Source organism: Dermacentor albipictus, chromosome 6 (assembly GCF_038994185.2).
Source record: "Dermacentor albipictus isolate Rhodes 1998 colony chromosome 6, USDA_Dalb.pri_finalv2, whole genome shotgun sequence".
Classification (NCBI taxonomy): Eukaryota; Metazoa; Arthropoda; class Arachnida; order Ixodida; family Ixodidae; genus Dermacentor; species Dermacentor albipictus.
Genome location: NC_091826.1, coordinates 134,126,777 through 134,147,637, shown reverse-complemented (window position 1 = coordinate 134,147,637; position 20,861 = coordinate 134,126,777). Strand labels below are relative to the sequence as shown.

General features: G+C 46.0%; 1 protein-coding gene across 1 annotated transcript in view; it reads right to left on the bottom strand.

Annotated features, from left to right (window-relative positions):
- LOC135902274 (uncharacterized) overlaps positions 1-20,861 on the bottom strand; it is a 245,990-nt gene that overhangs the window by 60,265 nt on the left and 164,864 nt on the right. Inside the window, exon 9 of the mRNA XM_065432256.2 lies at positions 14,471-14,615. Within this exon, the coding sequence (XP_065288328.1) occupies positions 14,471-14,615 (145 nt within the window). The remainder of the gene's footprint in view (positions 1-14,470; positions 14,616-20,861) is intronic.

Sequence of the window (20,861 nt, the reverse complement as noted above, 5' to 3'; positions counted from 1 at the left end):
AAACAGCACGCAGAGAAGGGCGGCGCTCTGTGCCAGAGTCAGGTATCCTGGTGTCACACGTGTGAAGTGTTCGCAGGACGAACCTGACTGCGATGATGGCGGTGAAAAATCCGGTAGAGATTGGAGAGAGGTGGAAAATACAGAAATTAAATCCCCGACTACGAGCAAAACTAACGTCACTAAACAAGGAAATAGAGTGCTATTCCAAGCAACTGGCCCTGCAACAGTGGGACGAAACGTGCAACGAAACGGACGGTCGCATGAGAAGACGCAGTAAGTGAAATCTGCTTAAAAGCCTCCTAAACGATAAACAGTCCCGGAATGCGCTAAATCTCGCCGTCGATAGGCTCATACATAAGCAGGTCACCTCGGGCCTCACAAACGATGTAATTGTCGACGACCTGGCGCGAACTTACCTACCCGTCAAGGAATGAGACTCGCAAGGCATAAGCGCGAGAGCGGCTTACATGGGGCTAGACAGACCAGAATTAGACGAACCTGTTACGGTTCCAGAAATCAGAGACGTACTTTTCAACCTAAATGGAAGATCGGCCCGGGTCCCGACGGGGTCACCAACAAGCTCCTCCGGAACCTGGACGACAAGGCCATCGAAATCCTAACGGCAGAGATAAACGAGGTGTGGAGCTCGGGGTAGGTCCCTTCGGAATGGCGCACCGCCAAAGTGTAGCTCATCCCCAAACCGGGGAAACCTCCGCACATAAATAACCTGCGTCTCATCTCTCTAACATCGTGCATTTGCGAAGTGGCAGAACATGCAGCACACAATCGAATCGTCGAACACGTCGAAAACCACGAACTATTTAGGCATAATCTAATATGTTTTAGAAAGGGACTCTCCACACAGGACTCAATACTCCTCCTGAAAAGATCTATATTCGATAACGAGACGCGGGACGTACGAGGTACCATTGCACTCGACCTCGCTAAGGCCTTTGACAAGGTGGCTCATGAACACATCTTGAACGAAATTTCCCATCTCAACCTAGGGCGGAAATTCTTTAATTTCACTCTCTCGTTCCTATCGGAAAGGAAAGCGTTCCTTCGACTGGGCACGATCTCGGGCGGTCCGTACGAACTGGGCAACTGCGGAACTCCTCAGGGCTCGGTCCTATCCCCGCTACTATTTAATATCGCCATGCATAAACTCTCTGAAAGGCTGGCCGCACTCCCAAAAATAGGCCACGCAATCTATGCAGACGATATCACAATCTGGTCCCCGGGGGGATCTTTGGCCGATCTAGAGCAATCTCTCCAGGCGGCCATAGATGTAACGGAAGAATTTCTTACATGTACGGGTCTCAAGCTGTCACCGACCCAATCCGAACTCCTCCTCTACAGACAGTCGAGGCAGGGCGTTGGGAACCTCGAGCCTCTGGAAACGCTGCCAGTCGAAATTACAACACGAGCAGGGCACCCCATTCCGAGGGTGAACTCCATCAAAATTTTAGGACTTCTAATCAACGCCAAAGGCTGCAATGCAGAAGCTCTAAACAAGCTGAGCGCGCAGGCGAAAAATATACTAAGACTCATAACTAGAATCGCAAGCAAAAGGGGGGGGGGGGGGGGGGGGACTCAAGGAGGACAACCTACTCAGGGTCTTCCAAGCTTTCTTCATCAGTCACATTACTTACACGGCACCGTACCTCAAGTGGAGCAAAATTGAAAAGAACAAACTCGACACACATCAGGTCCGGCGTCAAAAGATTACTCGGTATTCCACAATCCGCTAGCACATTAAAATTACTTGAACTCGGAATCCACAATACCACAGATGAATTAATTGAAGCACAGTTTATTGCACAGATCTCCAGGCTTTCGTCAAATAAGCCGGGAATCAAAATTCTTGACGAAGCTGGTCAACTCCCTATACAGGCACCGCTCAACCGACACCCCCTGTCTAAATTAGCCCGTGAAGGTATAAAGGTTGAGCCCGTGCCGAGGAACATCCACCCAATATATAACGAAGGTCGCAGAAGAGCGCGGGCTAGAGCCATCCTTCAACGAATAGATCCTTACGGGGCAGATGCATTCTTCGTAGACGCCGCCAAATATGGCAGCGAAGACAAGTTTGCAATCACGGTCGTTGACGCGCGCGGAACACTTATCAGCGCCGCATCAATCTACGCCAAACACGCGAACGAGGCGGAGGAAACCGCGATAGCCTTGGCTCTTCAAGCCGCAAAAGGCCCGGCGTCCATTTTCTCCGACTCGCGCACGGCGGTAAGGGCTTTCTCGTCCGCTCTAGTTTGTAAACACGCAGCCGACATCGTTAACAGATGGTTTCGTATTAATACGCGAGAAGAAACTGCAGGTCATATCACCATAGCATGGTTCCCGGCCCACATGGACGATGCAACTAACCGAGCGGGTTGCAACCCTAACGAGCGGGCCAACTGCCTGGCGCGTGAATTCACGAACCGCGCCAGAGCTAGCGGTCCGGTTCTCCCGCAGGATTGCCCCTTCAAAGATAAACTTACAACCTTTCACGAAATTACGTCACATTACAGACACAGCAGGAGAAAATTCCCTCCCCCCAGTCCGAAACTGAACAGGGCTCAGGCTGTTACTTTCAGGCTTTTACAGACGAGATCGTACCTCACTCCGAGAGCGCTTAGTTGGATAGACCCAAACGTTCCTCAATCGTGCTCCAAATGCGGTCACGCGTGCTGCTCCTTCGACCACATGCTCTGGCTGTGCCCGTACAACGCGGGCTCCGACTTTCATAACAAGTCCAAGTGGGACGCCTTGCTGAGGAGCTCGGATTTCCCAAGCCAACTACAGGCCGTCCAGAGGGCCCGCGACGTCGCGGAGAGTCACCATCTCCCTGTCCCGTCGTGGGCGGAGCCACCAACTTGATCGGGGAGCCTTCGGTTCCCCCCAATCAAGTTCCTCAGGACACTCTAATAAAGTTCTTGTCACTGTCACTGTCAGAGATTCTGTGGTCAGGGCAGAAAACGTGTGGTCGGCCAATGTGGACAGATTCGCGAGTGATATGCCGCGAGAAAGAACTCGCGTCGAGAAGCCAAATTCCAAGATGGGAAAAGAGGCTCGACTGTTTCTAAATGTCGCCACCATATAGGGTGAGCGCGACGTTTCGTGTCATGGCGATTTCAGCTATAGGGAAGGCAACGTAGTCGACACTGGGTAGGGGTGGAAAAGGTGAACGCTGTACGCATATCGCAGCTTGCGGTGGAAGTCCAAAAAGCTTGACGGAGCGTAGCCGGGGTAGGCCGGGAACAACGCTGTCAGAGCATGAAGGGAGTTCGGTAGAAAAGTCCCGCGGAGCAGTCGATAAGTGCTGCGTGTGCGGACAGAAACTCAATTCCAAGGATGAGGTCATGTGCGCACTGTCCTGGGACAGCCAAAAGCGCTGATGTGTGGTGACCTGAAATGATGATGCGTGCCGTGCACATTCCAAGCACTACAGGTGTACTCCCATCGGCTATTCAGATGGTAGGTGAAACCACGGGCGTCAGGAATTTCTGGGGGCGGCGGCGGAGGTTCGAGCTCTTTACAGATATTTAGGCGCCGGTATCAACAAGAGCCTTAACTGCCACACCGTCAGCAATAAGGTTGTATAGTGAATTGGGGACACTCAGAGAATTTTCAGGCCGGCTCGTAAATGCAGCGTCACCTCCTGGGGTTGCACTGGCAAGTTTTCCGAGAAGCTGTAAAAGGGAGACTGAGAGTGAAGAGTTGGAGTGAGAGTGAAGGGGCCTGGCGGTGCTGGGTGAAGGGGAGCAGCTGGTCCGGATCTGCTGAGAGGACGTTTTGTACTTGATGACTCACGATGGAATGACGGAGCTTATGGTGCACGTTCCGGGCGCCAGCGATTGCAAAGGTTTGGTGGGCATGACATGGGCCAGCGTCTTTGGCAATGGCGGACCAGAGACGCCAATTCTAGAGCATGTGAAGCAAATGGGCTGGTCATCAGGTGTGCCACAATCGGTTCGATTGCGAGAACGTGGCGTGAAGGTTGTTTGCGGGGTAGCAGCAGTGATGACTGGGGATAGCGGGTCGGGAGCAGCATTGCCATTTTGAATGGAGGGTTAAATGCCCCTATTCCCGTACTCTTAGCGAATCACGGCCTGAATTAGTGAAATAGCAGCCAGTTTGTCTTGCACACCGTCATGAAGACTAACGGGTGCCATGGACTTGAGTTCTCAACAGATGATGCTGGTGGCGTCTTCTAGAGCGGGCGTTGGACGTAGAACGGGTAAACCTTCGCATGAGGAGGGGGCAGCCGTATTGAAAAGTCGGTTGAAGCGGTGAGTGATACGCTGACATTTTGCCTGGTAAAAACGACGACATTCTGTGATGACCGACTCCACTGCAGAGCAATTCTTACACAGTATCGCCTTTTAGCACGGGTCCACCTTTGTCCGCTTGAGGCATGTCTTTGTCGACCCTGGGGCACTGAGCCAACACGTCCTGAATATAGGAGATGTACAGCTTTGTGGACGCCTCGGCGCGAATTGTGACATCTTTCTTGGCCGCTAGTTGTCTTCCGAGAGGTTTCCCAAGCAGATCGCGTATTCCTGCTAACAGACATCCCAACTTGTCAAACCTTGCTCATGCGTCTCGAACCACAGTCGCGCCGTGTACCGCAAATAGAAGATGACATTCGCAAGCATTATCCTCGTGTCCCACTAGTTATTGTTGCATTCACCGACGTCCACGCCGCTTGTGCCATTGAATTCCCCGGTGTCACGCGGGTGCCAAAGAATGACCGGTCGCGGGCCTTGTTCACACTAGGTCGCTTGGGTGGTCGTTGCGGTGGTAGAAATCTAGCATACTACATACTATCTAGCATACTACACCATTTGGAGGTGTAGTATGCTAGATAATCCAAGTTGTTGTCCTGGTCATCTTTATTTTGCACATCCCGAGATCCCACTCGTTAACCCAGTCATTTGCAGCTGCACCGTCGGACATGAGAAAGACACGTCTATGCCTCTTTGCGTTTGTTGGTATGATCTGTGCCATGGTGCTTTGGACCTTTGAGCGGTGGTCGCAGTATCGGCGGCAGTGATAATATTCTGGGCAGAAATTCCTGCACACCGGTGCTAGCGACATGACCGAAATCAGCAATTGAGGACGAATTCCTACCAAAATTTCTTTGTGGTGACTGCCGGTTGCCGCCAGAGTATCCACTCACTATATGTTAACCACGTTGTTTCGGACTGTACCTTACATTTTCTTTTCACATAAATTTGTTACACGCCCGGATGAAATGCTTCCATGCCATAAACACTGATGCCATAAGCAGATAAATTTTATGTTTTCAAATTCTGAAGATGTCAGCTGATTTGTTCAGTTGAACAACGTTTGCTAATCTGCGTACATCTACCTCGATGTGTATGGATAAAAGAAATCCAGTTGCCCACAATAATATGGATTAGTTATGTGCACAACAAAATATTTATGTCTTCATTACATAAGCTGCACAGCTCATGTGACACTGAGGAACAACGCGTAAGCACATTGCGCCCCATTCCATCTGATGGCTCGGTTCTGGCCAGTTACGGGATTCATGGAATTGCAGTCATTGCTATGCTCAGATATTCGCATACTTTGTTACACACAGTAAAAACTCAATCTTATTGCCAAGAACCTCTTAAGATTCTTATTACTAGTCAGAGCAGGTAGCATGTTATTCAATTCTATAATTGCTTAAAGGACTAGCAATAAGCTTGCTTGGCGTGGGTATAGGTATGCACATGATTGGTAACTTAAACGAGTGATTACGCAGGTCAACCGAGACGCCTCCTCATCGAGAGTGAGAATATTCCAAGGTCCGAATACTATGCACTAACTATACCTAATTAAAAATGAACTATACGGTATTGCTGAATACTGAATACTATTGAAATGTGTAGCAATAACCGAGTGGCAAAGCCAGTTTACTGTTATTCATCTGCTAACAAAGTATAAGAAATTATCAAAAGTTAAGAACCACAAAAATTTCCAAGCAAGGCAGAAACAAAAGGAGTAAGGCAGGGCTTGTTTTCGGTGTCGCGGTGGAAACCTACATGACATCCTGTCATTCTTGCTTGTCTGTCATTTAGCGTTATTGGCAGTATGGTCGTCTCGCAGTTTTATAATTTATGCTACAAGTCTTTGCTGTTTTCTTTGCAACGAGGTCTTTTACATTTGCCTACGGCACGTAGGTGCTTCCGCAGCTTTTTTCTTTCATCCTCCACAACTTTGATTTTTGCTTTGCAATCACTTACTCTGCGTTTGGGAAAGCTATTCGTACAGCAGCCATTCTTTCTATGAAAGCTTGTTTGCAACCAGGCTTTGCAGTTCTTGATAGACTGTTCAAGTAGTTTTTATAACAATTAGTGGTCTTGCATCTAAACTTATGTTGTGTCCCTGATAGTTAGCTCTCTTTGTGCACTAGTTAGTTAAATGATGGTACCTTATTATATGGAAATAAATATTACTACTGGAAAGACTTACGTCGCCACATGGCTATTCCACACATACTGTTTCCGTTCATAATCGAAAAAAATATATACTCGCCCATCTCTGCACCTTATACAATGCACAAAGATGCATCCAAGCCAGTTCCGCTTTATGAAGTCTCGCTTTGCTGCATATAATAGTGGCAAAAAGCAACTTTTCAGAGAGGACTTGATTGTGTTGTCTTGTGTATTCGGGTCTGCCATATATCTTGTGAATTGTAATTATAACACAAACAGAAAACCCTCACAATTGAACAGATATTTCTTGATGACTTTCAAAGTTAAGTTTTATTTATTTACTTATTTATTCATTTATTTATTTATTTCCAATACTGTTAGCCCTTGTAGGCTGTTACAGGGGTGGGGCAAAAAGAATTTCCCACAAACACGTAACACCAGTTTGCAATAAACAAACAGTGCATTGAGCAAGCACATGACAGTTTACGCTCAAATGATTCAGTTGTGTGCATTTCAATAAATACATCTGCGTCAAGTTTGTTGCAACCGACTATAGTTTTTTACAATAAAGGAAAATTTGAAGGCATCAACGCGCGGCACATAGGGCATTACAGCTTGAGGACGGCCTGTACGTGGGGACACTCGTCCAGGGAGAAGCAAGTATAGTCTGGAGTCCAAATTGAATTTATTGTTATACATTTGGTACAAGAATTTCAACCTGGCTATTTCTCTGCACGTTGCGAGTTCGGGCAAACCAGCACGAGATAATAACGCAGTTACAGACTGCATCCTTTGATAAGCATTAAAGATAAACCGTGTGGCTATTCTTTGAATTTTTTCCAATTTATTTATCAAGCCCACTTGGTGCGGATCCCAGACTATACATGAGTATTCATGTGTGGGCCGTACAACTCTTTTGTACGCCTTGAGCTTTACCTCGGGTGCAGCGTCTTTTCAACTTTCGCCTTAACAGACCGAGTTTGCGTTGAGCAGAACAACAAATGTTTTCAATGTGTGCGTTCCAACTCAAATTGTGCTTGATTGTGACCCCGAGATACTTAAGCTTACTAACATGTTGAAGTGGGCTATTATTCATTCTGTAAGAAAAAAGCAACGGGGCTTTCTTGTTAGATACAGTGATGTAAGTTGATTTATCGAAATTAATTTTCATGTTCCACGTAACACACCAGTCAAATTCTTTGCACGCATTCGTTCAACAACACTTGATCCTGGACATTGTTAACGCGACAGTAAATAAGGCAATCATCCGCAAATAGACGCAGATCAATGTTAGGATGCAAGTCATTAGCAATGTCATTTACATGTAATAGAAACAAAATTGTTCCTAAAACCGAATCCTGTGGTGCACCAGATACAATAGGTAAGGAGGATGATGTTTCGCCTGATATTTAAACATATTGCTTTCTATATGTAAGGTACGTATGGATCCGTTTCACAATTTGTGTACTAGCTCCAAGTTTATACAATTTCTCAATAAGTTTTGTGTGAACCACCCGGTCAAAAGCCTTCAAAAATTGCTATAGCATCAATTTGTTCGTTGTTGTTAATTGCAACCTCGAAAGCATGACACCTCAAAAAGCTTCGTCACTTGACAGACGTTGGCGAAAGCCATGCTGGTTTCTGTAGAATAAGTTATTTCCTATATATTCAACCAGACGTTTCGATATTATGTGTTCTAACATATTACACGTGGAGCTTGTAACGGGAATTGGCCGATAGTTTTCCTCCAATAACTTATTGCCAGCAAGGAGCCCATATTCTGGCACACCTTCGATACGAAATGACATTGCAAAAATTCTAGACAATAAATGTGATATCCATTCACAATAAAGCCTTAAAAACTCATTGGGTATCTCATCGGGGCCACAAGATTTTTTGGTATCCAGTTTTAACAACAATGCCAGCATGCCTTCTCGAGAAAGTACAACGTCATTTCTATCTTCACACAGCAACAAACCATCACTCGCATTTATGGGGGGCCTATTATTGCCAGGTAAAAATACGGAGTTAAACATGCTGTTAAAAGCCTCTGCGACGAAAGTTGGTTTAGTGCTGACATTTCCGTCTACCTTAATTTCATTAATGTCGCACGTGGAACCAGATAAGTAATTCCAGAATTTTTAGGCGAGTTTTTCAAGTAATCCACCAGTGTTGTTGCAAAAAAATGCCGCCTTCGCGTCTTTTAATTATTTTCTAACTTGCATATTGAGACTGGCTATTTCTGCACATCGCCTCGGCATCCTACTTCGTGCACGATTTTAGTCGCCGCTTCAAATGAATAATGTTTCAAGTTACCCATGGTCTGGGTTTTCTTATGCGCTTGATTTTCTAGGGCACATATTTTTCTAAACAGGCGCGAGCAAATGATACAAAGTATCTCCAAACCCTATTTATGTCAGTATCAACCGGCATATTATCAAGAGCCCGTTCCAAGTAGTCGATAACCGACGTGTCGTCAGCCCGATGAAAATTATACACATATAGAGAGGGATTTTTTTCCAATTGCGTCTTTCCTATAGTTAAAGTTGCTACTACTGTTTTATGATCTGGTACGCCTTCCTTAATGTCGACATTATAATTAAATGTTTCGTTAGTCAAAAATAACAAATCCAGCGAAGATTGATTTTGCCCCAGTGTCCTGGTCGGCTCATGAACTACCTGAACAAAGTTATGCTTAAGCATAATCTCGAACATTATTTCAGCGCTAGGCTTTTCCACTGGCCCCGTAATGGTCACATTCCAATCGACACCTGATAAATTAAAATCCCCTCTTAAAATAATTCTACTTCTGGCATTCCTTATGTTATTTAAATGCTCGTCGAGCACATACAAAAACTCAACAGGGCTTCTGGTGGCTCTATAGATAACGCCAACGAGCAAAATGGTATCTCCATGAGCGAATGGCCTGCCGTAGTATCTAACGATGCATATCTACAATGTGGTCTGAGGGTACGTGTGCAGTGCTACTGTCAAGTCTGCTATCATATTCACAGCAGTGTATTGAGTGAGATTATTGCTTAATATAAATAAGACCCCATCAGCTCAAGTTGTAAGGGGGAGAAAAATTATTTGTCAAATTCCCCTAGCCTACAAACAGCATATCATATGACTACATGCCACGTACTAGTTTGTATGTCTAGTGATTAAAACAACGATATCTGGGCTGTTTACTAAAGTGGTATATTTGTTGTGTTGCAACACAGGCTGCGAAGTGAACTTGGACATGTCTGAGTGTTTGCGAAATGGGAACAGTGGCAGTGAGACTCTTAGAGGAAGCAGCCCATCACTTGTACTAATGGCATGGCTTGAGCATATATTACCATCATTGCTTGGTTAAAATATCATGGCGGGTTACGGCCGAGGAAATGTCTTACCAACGATATTTAACATTCACGTTTCAGAGGCCTAAATAATAATAAACAGTTATGCTTTCAAGCACATCTTCGTAAACAATAAACACCGCCTTCATCTAAGAGGAATGGAAAGAGGTGGTTGTGCATAGCCATGTTATTGTGCCATGCGCGCAAGGATACAGTAGAGCCGGGGGCCAAAAATACACGTCAATGTATTCAACAAGTAGCTATGATTTCAAAGAATATTTTACATCACAGAAGATGCTGCAGTAAGGCTTGTGCAATTGTAAGCAATACGAGAACGAATGAAAGATTACTCGTGACATATGGATTTGTATTGAATGAGTATCCGATACGATTTCTTTTTGAACAATTTTTTGTTTAGCACAAATGCCGAGTCCATGTGGCTTCCTAAATGCAAATTTCTGCGTTGCGCTTCGCAGTGCTTGTGGGGTTATCCGCATTTGTCTGCCTACTTATTGAGAGATTGTACAATATTAGAACACGTACACATCGCAGGTTTCCACAGGACAGTTTTGCAGTCGTTGCAGAGCTCCATCGAAGAAACACGCCTTTCTTTAGCACAATAAAAAATGGAAACAAATGCTTCCTTACCTTCTTGTGCTGCCCTGTACATGGCAATAATTAACTAATTTCTACAATGCAAACATCCAGTTCTTTCATTAGAGGTTGCGGCCGGTTTCCCAGAAACAATGAACAAACATTCATTGCCTACAAGCTAGCTGCTTCATGCTGGCATGGGTGCTACAGAAGGTATGTCTTAGTGTTCTGTCTTGCTTGTATCTTGCACCATATGAGCCTGCGTTTGATTTCATGGGCTTGATTTCATGGGCCTGGTCTACCTGTTTTAGGAGTTAGTTATTAACAAACGTAAACACAAAAACAATTACTCGATAAACCCTTTTGCACGTGAGATCATTGCTCTAATTGCAAAGCTTTATCCCTGAATATTCTTGGTTTGCTTTGAGACGAGATATAATTACTGTGCACCTATTTACGTTGTCCTATTCACTTTTCATTGTTTTCTTGTGGCTAGCTAGGTTGTCACTGCACGAACGACATTCAGTCCATGCCCAACTCAATCACACATCTTGGGTAGATATTGCAATAGCTAACGGGCTTGCTGTATGCTGCGCAAGTCTTTTTCTGATCAAGCAAAATAATATGAACAGAGCACACGCATGGTTCGTTCTCACAGCATCAAAGGGTGTCAAGGCAATCATCCTTGATGGCTACCATTGCTTATAAAAGGAACATCCCAGTATGCAGTTTCACCATTGGCCGTAATTGTTTAAATGCTGAATGAGATAATGACTAAGTAGTGAAGGTGAAGCAGAGTGACTACTCAGGGGCCCTATGATGTAAAATATTCCAATATATTTTATAACTCTTTTCTGCAAACAAATTTATGTCAAAAGCCGACGCAAGCATCGGGTGGTGGCCTGCAGCGTTGCGGGAACTGCCTAATTGAACGCTCTCCTCGTTTATAGGAGGTAAGTTTTGTTTGCTTTCAAAACGAATAACATTGCCTACATTGAGCAGCCTTTTTATTATCTAATTGGCTGACAAGAGGCTAGGAGCACGCTCAAGTGGAGAGGGTTTTCATGGGGCTGAGCCAGCGCAGTGAAGAATAGATAACCGGATGAATATGGTGGGTGGGCCAACATCTGCGATTGGTCGGCTTCCCCTTACTTAACTTGCGGTGGCTGGTCGAAAATCATGGCGGCGTGCAACGGAAAGTTTAGAATGCCGCTAACACGCATGCTCCGCAAAGAGGAGTTGGTAGAGCAATGTGGCACACGTGTCGAAAGGCCTCGATAACGTTTATCTGCCACGCAAAAATTTTTCTTATACGCAAATAAATCCATGCTCTCCGACGGTTCCGAGTAGCCAGTGCCTGAGCGATTGGTGGACGGCCATCTTTTATTCCATTCTGAACGGTGAAGTTTCCGGCTATTCAGAAAAAACTCAGTTTTGTTCGGGATATTATTGCATCTTAAACGCCTACACATAACTTTGACGCGATGAGTTTTTGCGGTTTTGTGACGTCTCGTGACAAATTGGCCAAGTGGGGGTGGCCCTAAAATTATTTGGCCAATCGCGGAAGACTCATTGCAGAATCGCAATAGAAAAGTTTAGAACAGCTTTACGCTATAGCGCTCCAGGCCTTCTTGCATGGTCATTGCTGTCTTGTGTGCCATCGTAAGCCTCAGTTTTTTCTTAAATCATGAAGTTTAAACCATGATGAAAACCATGTGGAGACGTTTTTGGCAAGAACAAGAAATGGCGTCATTATGTGAATTGAACCGCAATGAAGGGTAATGTGAGCAGTATGAATTATTTGTTTTCGTGCAAACATTCTCCTCTTGAAAACATATCTGATAAGCATTTCCGCATGAGGTGACTGTCACACATACATATCGTTTTTATGTAAGTCATAATGAGTTGTGATGAATGGTAGGATAAATGTTTAACTTGGCAGGTGTATAAAAAACTAACCATCACAGTGCTGGTAAATCAACAAGCCGTACTTGAAGATGCAAACGTGCTCAGTCATAGAGAGGAGTGACTTGTCAGCCTACACAGTTGTATTCCGCGACAATCGACCCAACTGCAGGAAGACGGTAGTAGATCGTTAACGCCGTGACGCTGCAGCGCGCAACGCCATTGTTGCCAGAACACACACCGCTCGTTCATTCGCTCAACAGTGGGTGAGCGTGCGTTCTTGCGAGCACACCTACTACAATAAGTGCGTCATCGCCTCGGACACAACCTAGCACACGGCGATATACCTTGCTGCAACCTGACGCGGTACCAATAAATGAAAAAAAATGTGGCACAGGTAAGATGAATGCGCAGTGTTTCAAACGTGAACCACCGCACCAATGCGACAGACGCCGTCGCAGAACAGAGTAGAAGTGGTTTCGCCATAACGCGGAAGCTTCAACCCACATCGGTATCAGTGCCGATAGCCCGACTGCGAACGCGATAGTCCGCCCTCGAGCGTACCGTGCGCTGCCAGCGCTGTGACCTCTGCTCACCGCACCATGCGCCGCATGCATACGCGGCTGCGCTGGTGCGGCTCGCGCGCAAATCCGCCTCGAAGCTGCACAAAAAGAAAAATCCAAAAATCGTTGAATCAGGCGGCGCCGACTGCCTCGACTGTAAGGATCTCGTCAGCGCCGGCAAGCTACGCGCGCCCAACTCGCATGCTAATTTCGTCCCAACTCATTCAGCGTCTATTCCGAATGTATCCTACGTCCTCAAGAAGGGTTTCGACATAATGATTCCGACCAATTGCCTCAAAAACATTTTCACCGAAATGCCGAGAGCGGTATATCGGCGCTCCCTAAACCTGCACGATATGGCAACCTCGTGTAACACTACACCCTCTGCTCCTGCCCGTCGCAATCTCTGCAATAAACAGGTTTGCAAATTTTGTGTACACATAACCATGTCGAAAACTTCCAGAAGCACAACACGTATTTTTTTCTTTTCTTAAATCAACTGCAATTTTACTTGCGACAGTACTAACGTCGTCCAGCCACCTGAGTGTTTAGCGGGTCCTACGCAAAACATCAGTCAGACAGAAACACCCTTTCATATCCGTTTCAACAATCGCAAGTTACGCACTAACAGCTTCCGTATCTTCTATTGTCTAAGCATATTAGAGTTCCGGGTCATTGAGTGGACGATATCAAAGCAACAGTAATCACACCATCACCAGGAAGTGCAAGAATCTTTTCTAATTATTCTAGATTAACATTTTACTGCCTCGTCTTAGCAAAAGCATAGGAAAAGTGTCGTGTGATTCGGCGTGTCGAATCACACGACACTTTTCCTATGCTCGTCATAGGAAAAGCTCCTACGCTCATGTCATCTCAATACTGATACTCCATTTACAGCTCTCGCGAAATGTTTGGTCAATGCAGTGGTTTACTGCGCGACTTGTAACTGTTTCTTCACGTAGGTAATCGAAGCTCCTGTATCTCCATTAGATCTAAAACTTTCAATCCATTATCATCTTCTATCGCATTTCCACCCTCTTGTATCGTTGCCCATGTCTGGATTCCCATTAAAGCGGCTGCGCGATCCCAACTAATTTCCCGGACGCCTTCCTTGAGTTCATTGTTGGTCATTTTTGCCAAAAGTTGAGGAACTCTGTTTTTCCCCCTCTTTCATTGAAAAATATTGAACATGCTCTGCGGACAACCACGGTCAGGTGCACTTCCCTTATCGAAGAAGCAGGACGTGCGTGCAGTGAGTGCCTGAACCATACTTTCGTCAAGGTGCTGGCTCTGGGACCTCAAACAGGTGCGCATCAACCCTATCGCATTTCTCTCGATTTTACTGCTAAATCACCAATAACTTTCCTTTCGCTCCCCTATTAGCCTTTAACACGTGAGGTCACTACCCGGAAGGGTACCCGAAACATTCTAGTGGTAATGCGCGAAATAAAATGCATATGTTTGTCCGTTCTATTGCAACTGTGGGCACCCTCCTACACGCATTCGGCACAAATTTTGCCAGCGTACGCTGCCACTCGAAAGTGCGTAAAAACTGTGAAGCATGCAGGCTAGCTGTCTGTGTCTGTCAACTCCGCATAAGAGTCCTAGATTATTTTCTTACCTGTCTTCAGGAACCCTTCTTCGTCGAAAACAGCAGCTGTAGCTTCAGCCATGTCCAGGTACCCTTTGAAGCAGGTGGGCCCCTTGACAAGAATTTCGCCGTTCTCGCCAGGTGAAAGCTTTTTGCGTGTTTCAACATCGACCACCTCGAGACGGAATAAAAAATAGACAGTCACTAAAGAATCAGTAATAAGGCCTTCTCAAAAACATGCGACGCATATTTTTTGCTGTAACTAAATATGCATCAGTGGATTCCTTTGTGGTTTTCCGATCGCCTAGTGGCGCTTCCACTCAATTTTATATATGTACTAATCAACGCCGCATTTACCTATTGGTCAAGCCTTTAGCAGCTTTGCTGTAAACGTTACACAGATCGCAGATCACGCGTGCACTTCAGGTGCCTGATGATAATTTGACACACACTCATATATATATATATATATATATATATATATATATATATATATATATATATATATATATATATATATATATATATATATATATATATATATATATACTATAGCGATATTTACGAAGTTTCTTTAAGGCTCGTGACCGCAAGCACGTCAGCAGTGCCCTCGTGGCGCATAACGCACAGGTGATGCGTTTCCATGGGCCGAGAATGTGCTGTAGTGCCAAGCTCGCGTCCCGTTGAACGTGCAGTGCCGCCTCTGACGTGCAGCACCAGCAGTCACACAGAGCGTGTTGCAGGTCTTTAGGTACGTTACATTCAGAGCATATTGGCGAGTCCGCAAGCTGAATCTTACACCTGCAGTAATTTGCGTAGGCAACGTTGAGTCTTATGCAGTGAAAGTACTGTTTGTCTTCTCTATTGAGGCCTCGCGGCATGTAAAAGTCACACGATGTATCTCTTTTGTACAGGTGTCCGTAATGGTAGCTCGCATCAGTCCAGAGGCATCGCTTGACACGCCAACCGTGTGCAGATATCAGTGTCACGTAATATTTTCCCGAGAATGGTATCCGGACCATTTCTGCACAAGTGTCGTGTCCGGCTTTGGCAGCATGGCCAGCCTGGATGTTGCCTTGTATTCTGCCGTGGGCTGCTAACCACTGCAGCACAAAGGTATGTCGCCGTTCGCAGGCTTTATTGCGTAGGCGTCTGATGTCCATCATGAGTTGTTCCTGCACGCGTGGCGACTTAAGGGACTGCAGGACCGCTCTTCATTCGGTGAAGATGGCCCAAGACTCAGCTTACTGGTCGACAATGTAAATGGGTACGGCCCGCCATGCCGCTAGTTCAGTGGCTGCAGTTGAAGTGCGGTTGAAGTGACAATGAATACATTAAACCTAGACACCACACTCAAATATGTTTACGCTTGGAAACATATTTACCTATAAAATCGCGGCAGGCAGCATCATTTTATTTAGGTCGGGACATCTCCATAGTAGTAGCAGGTATAATTGTTCATGGCCTCAACTTTTCCTGCCCGCAAAGATAATATCACTTACAGATGAATAATAGATCTACATGTGAAGGCGGTCCATTACAATAAATTGAATAGCGGTTACAAATGTCACTGGGCATAGTTCTCGTCTACCAGTGTTGCCTGCTGCTACTGTGGGAAATCACAGGCACATTCTCAGTATGGAGTACATTTCACTCTACTTGAAATGATTTGCGAGCGCCCTATTGCAATGCATAACCGGTGTCACGAAGGCGAAGGAGGATTGCCATGGTTGCTAATTCTGTTGATTTTGCTGAACTACACCACATTTCAAGTGGTGCGGTCGTATTTATACGTTACCACATAGCAGACGATAATAGCATAGCAGACGCATAACAGACACTAAGTCTTTGCGTTTGCTGCTATACGCTATACTAAAACTGTCTGGCATCACTTCCGTGCACTAGAAGAGCCAAAGGGAGAGCGTGTCTATGAGGTAGTGTACATGGTTCCCTGTTGGCGGCAGAGTTGTGCGCCTGTTTTACACGCCAAGCTCCCCTGCCATTGGCGGAGCCCTGTCACGCGAAACTAAAAATTTCGCAACAAAGCCTGCCTTAAGTTTTGTGGGCGAAACCCTCCCTCTTTCTCGTCTGGCCGATATTAACGCCATCGCCATCACCGCAGCGCAGTTTGAGCCGTTCATTCGGGTACTAGTCCGGGTAGAGAGAGATAAATGAGGGAGGTTAACCGGAACGCAGATATACTCGTACATTGCACGGGGAAAAGCGTAAGAGGAGACACAAACATACAGAAAAATGCATACACATAGAAAACGAGATACAGATTACAGAAAAGAAGGGAAACGAAAAAACACACGCACACGCGAACGTATAGGAGTTATGGGCTAGTTCTGGTAACATTCTAGGCACCATAGGCGACGATTGCGGGGGGGCTCTGGGGCCCGAGCCTTCTCTGGATTTTTTTCTGGAGCCGTCCCTCTGGCGATGCCGAATTCAACTGTCCCTAAAATTTTATTGTGGCTACAAGCTCGCTACATCACGGTTGGTGCGGACGTGTACGGCTTTTAATTTATACTTACGCTTTACTTCTGACAATCCTGACAATACGAATACAAGCGCATTAAAGTTACCAACGGCGGCTACCTCATCCATACTTTTTCACTTCAACATCTTTTTTAAAGTTTCACTGTTAACACCGTCCACACATGCAATATATTGTTACGTAGGAAGACGCACACGAAAAGCTATATACAAGTATATTTACAAGAAAATACACCGCACTTGGCCAATAAGCAACAGCCCGCGCTAGCATCTAATAATCGTCGTCGTCTTCACACTGCTCGCCTCTTCGTGATCGCAAATACTGTTCCGCAGCACTACTGCCAGCAGCAAAAGTGCCGTACCGGAGCGACTAAAGGCCGCACTCGGAAGCAGTGTAGCAGGCCTTGAGCCTACTGACATGCACGACATCACTAGATGCCAGAGGAGAGGACGAGGCTGAACCCAAAGGAGCAATTTCGTACGTTACAGGCGTCACCTGGCGCAGCACGCGGTAGGGCCCTGTGTATCGCGAAAGGAGCTTCTCTGAAAGTCCAGCGTGACGAGAGGGCGACCACAGGAGCACGAGCTCAGAAGGCGAAAACTGTACGTCACGATGGCGGGCGTTGTACTGACAATGCTGAGTGGTTTGTGAGGCCGTCAGTCGAGCACGGGCAAGCTGGCGTGATTTGGTCGGTGAGGGTGATGGAGTCGCGCGCATACTCAGCAGAAGGAAATTCCGTGTTTAGGGGCAAGGTAGGTTCGCGACTGTACAGAAGATAAAATGGAGAAAATCCGGTGGTGTCATGCCGGGAAAAATAGTACGCAAATATGACGTAAGGAAAGGCAATGTCCCAGTCGTGGTGGTCCTTCGAAACGTACTTGGACAGCGCATCGGTAAGAGTACGGTTTAACGGCTCTGTCAGGCCATTGGTTTGAGGATGGTATAAGGTGATATATGAGGATGAGTGAGGTATATGAGGATGTTGTGAGCTTGTGTTGAATGGAGCAGAAACGCACAATGTCGGCGAGAACTTTCGAGAGGAAGTTTCGACCATGGTCAGTAAGCAGCTGTCGCGGGGCGCCATGAAGCAAGATAACGTCACGCAAGAGAAAGTCCACCACGTCAGTGGCGCAACTGGTAGGGAGAGCCCACGTGATAGTGTATCGGGTGGCGTAATCATTTGTGACGGCTACCCATTTGTTCCCAGAGGAGCACGTGGGAAAGGGACCGAGCAGGTCTAATCCAACACGAAAGGACGGTTCCACACGGTTCCATCAGCTGCAGATGACCGGCAGGTAGCACCTGAGATGTCTTCCGACGCTGGCAGGGATTACACGCAGCATGATAGCGTCGGAGGGAGCGAGCGAGACCAGGCCAATAGAATGAATGAATGTGTGTGGTTTAGTGGCGCAAGGGCCAGATATTGCCAAAGAGCGCCAAGACAGTATTAGTGATTTCGCGGTGGAATTATGAGTTCTGTGACGAAGATGTGACTTGGCTGTAAAGTGGCCTAAATATAGCCGCTGTAAAGTGCGTAAAATCTTTGTGCTATAAAATTAGGGCGATGACTAATGACGAATGCTATGAACATTAAAATCCATCGTAGAAGAATGGTGCAAAATATAAAATATATAAGATAATAAAATTACTTGGAGCACTGCTGCCTCGCCAGAGCCCTTGAAACACAAGGGCCTAGAGGCATGTGCTATACTAAAGAGCTATCGCAGCGGCATCCTCTGAAGAAAGGACCCGCTACGAACATGTGGGTCTAAATACATGCAAGACAGCATCTTTCAGAAAACTTAGGACTGCGTTGGTGTCAAATAAATGTTCTGGGCCGAGTAGCGTTACGGGATGTAGGGGGATGTGCTGCCGGTATGCTAGGGAAAAATGTTTCCTTCTTTCAGATTCGGCTGCCTGACACTCCAGGAGGACGTGGAGGACGGTCAGCCTCTCCCCGCATCTAGCACAGGTTGGAGGATCATTTCCAGTGAGTAGAAAGTTATGCGTACCAAACGAGGCGACAGAATAGGACATCTGTTCGCCGTGATTTTGTTACGGAGGGCCAAGAACCTAACTGTGGCTTTATTACGTGCAGTTTATTATTTACTTCTGCGTCCCACATACGTTGCCAGTGGTTTCGCAGTTTTCTTCTTAAGAAAGGCTTCAGGTCTGTGACAGGCACCGAAACAGTAGTACTAGCTGCATGCAATGAAATGGATGTGGCCATCTGGTCTGCTAGTACGTTTCCCTCAATGCCCCTATTCCCAGGCACCCAGCATATAATCACATCTTGGTTAGATATATATGCTTTACACAGTACGGAGTAGAGTTCATTAATTACCGGATTTTTGTGGCTACAGAAAGACATCAAAGTATTCATAACACTAAGGGAGTCCGTATATATAACTGATTTCTGGAGTTTTGATTTATTTATATGCTTTGCGACCGTCAGCAGTGTGTAAGCCTCAGCCGTAAAGATACTAGTTTCCGGATGCAGTACATCGGTTTCCGAGAAGGATGAACCGACGGCTGCACAGGACACCCCGTCGTGTGACTTCGATGCGTCTGTGTAAAACTCCGTGCAGGAGTATTTGTGCTGGAGTTCCCGGAAATGCATTTGGATTTCAATCCCTGGAGCGTGTTTTGTAACTTGCATGAAGGATATATCGCATTGTATCAGCTGCCACTCCCAAGGAGGCAGCAGCTTGGCTGGATGCATTGGGCGAAGCTCGAGGATTGGGACACGCATTTTTGTCACTAAGCTCCCTCACACGCAGCGAGAAAGGCTTTCTTACGGAGGGACGATTATGAAAGAGTGTAGCATATGTCGTATCGTTAATGGTATTAAAACACGGATGCTGAGGATTGGAGTGGACTTTCAAAAAATATGTTTGGCTGATGTAAGTTCTCTGCAGAAGGAGTGACCACTCATTTGATTCTGCATATAAGCTTTCAATAGGACTTGTTCTGAAAGCTCCAGTGGCCAGTCGCACTCCTAGATGGTGGACCGGATCTAGCATCTTTAGCGCGCTCGGGGCTACAGAATGATAGATCACGGCACCATATTCCAACCGTGATCGGATGAGGGTCTTGTAACGATTCATTAAACATTTCCTGTCGCTGCCCCATGTTGTGTGGGATAACACTTTAAGTAAGTTCGTTGTTTTTAAGCATTTGACCTTGAGGTACTTTATGTGTGAAATAAACGTCAATTTCGAATCAAGTATGATGCCTAAGAACTTGTGTTCTTTGTTCACAGGAACTCGCTGACCATACATTTCGATACTGGGTTCTGCAATGAGCCCTCTCTTTCTTGTGAAAAGCACACAAGAACTTTTGTTGGGGTTAACTTTAAATCCGTTTCCTTCTGCCCATTTGGACACTTTGTTCAAGCCCTGTTGAACTTGCGTCTCACATACAGTAAGGTTGCAGGATTTGAAACCTATCTGTATGTCGTCTACGTAAACAGAATAAAAAATGGCTGGCGGTAATGAAGCACGAAGGGTGTTCATTTTCACGATGAAGAGCGTGCAGCTAAGTACACCCCCTTGAGGTACACCAAATTCCTGTATAAAAGGTCGCGACAATACATTGCCAACTTTCACGCGGAATGTACGGCTGGACAAATAGCTTTCTATTAGGACAAGCATAATGCCACGGATGCCAATTCCCGACAAGTCTCTCAAGATTCCATAGCGCCACGTAGTGTCGTACGCCTTTTCCATATCGAGGAATACGGATGGGAAATATTGCTTATGTAGAAAGGCGTCGCGAATGTTTCCCTCAATGCGCACAAGGTGATCGGTTGTGGACCGCCCTTGTCTGAAGCCACACTGAAAGGGATCGAGGATATTGTTGAGTTCAAAGAAATGTGCAAGTCTGCGGTTACCCATTTTTTCAAAAAGCTTACAAAGACAA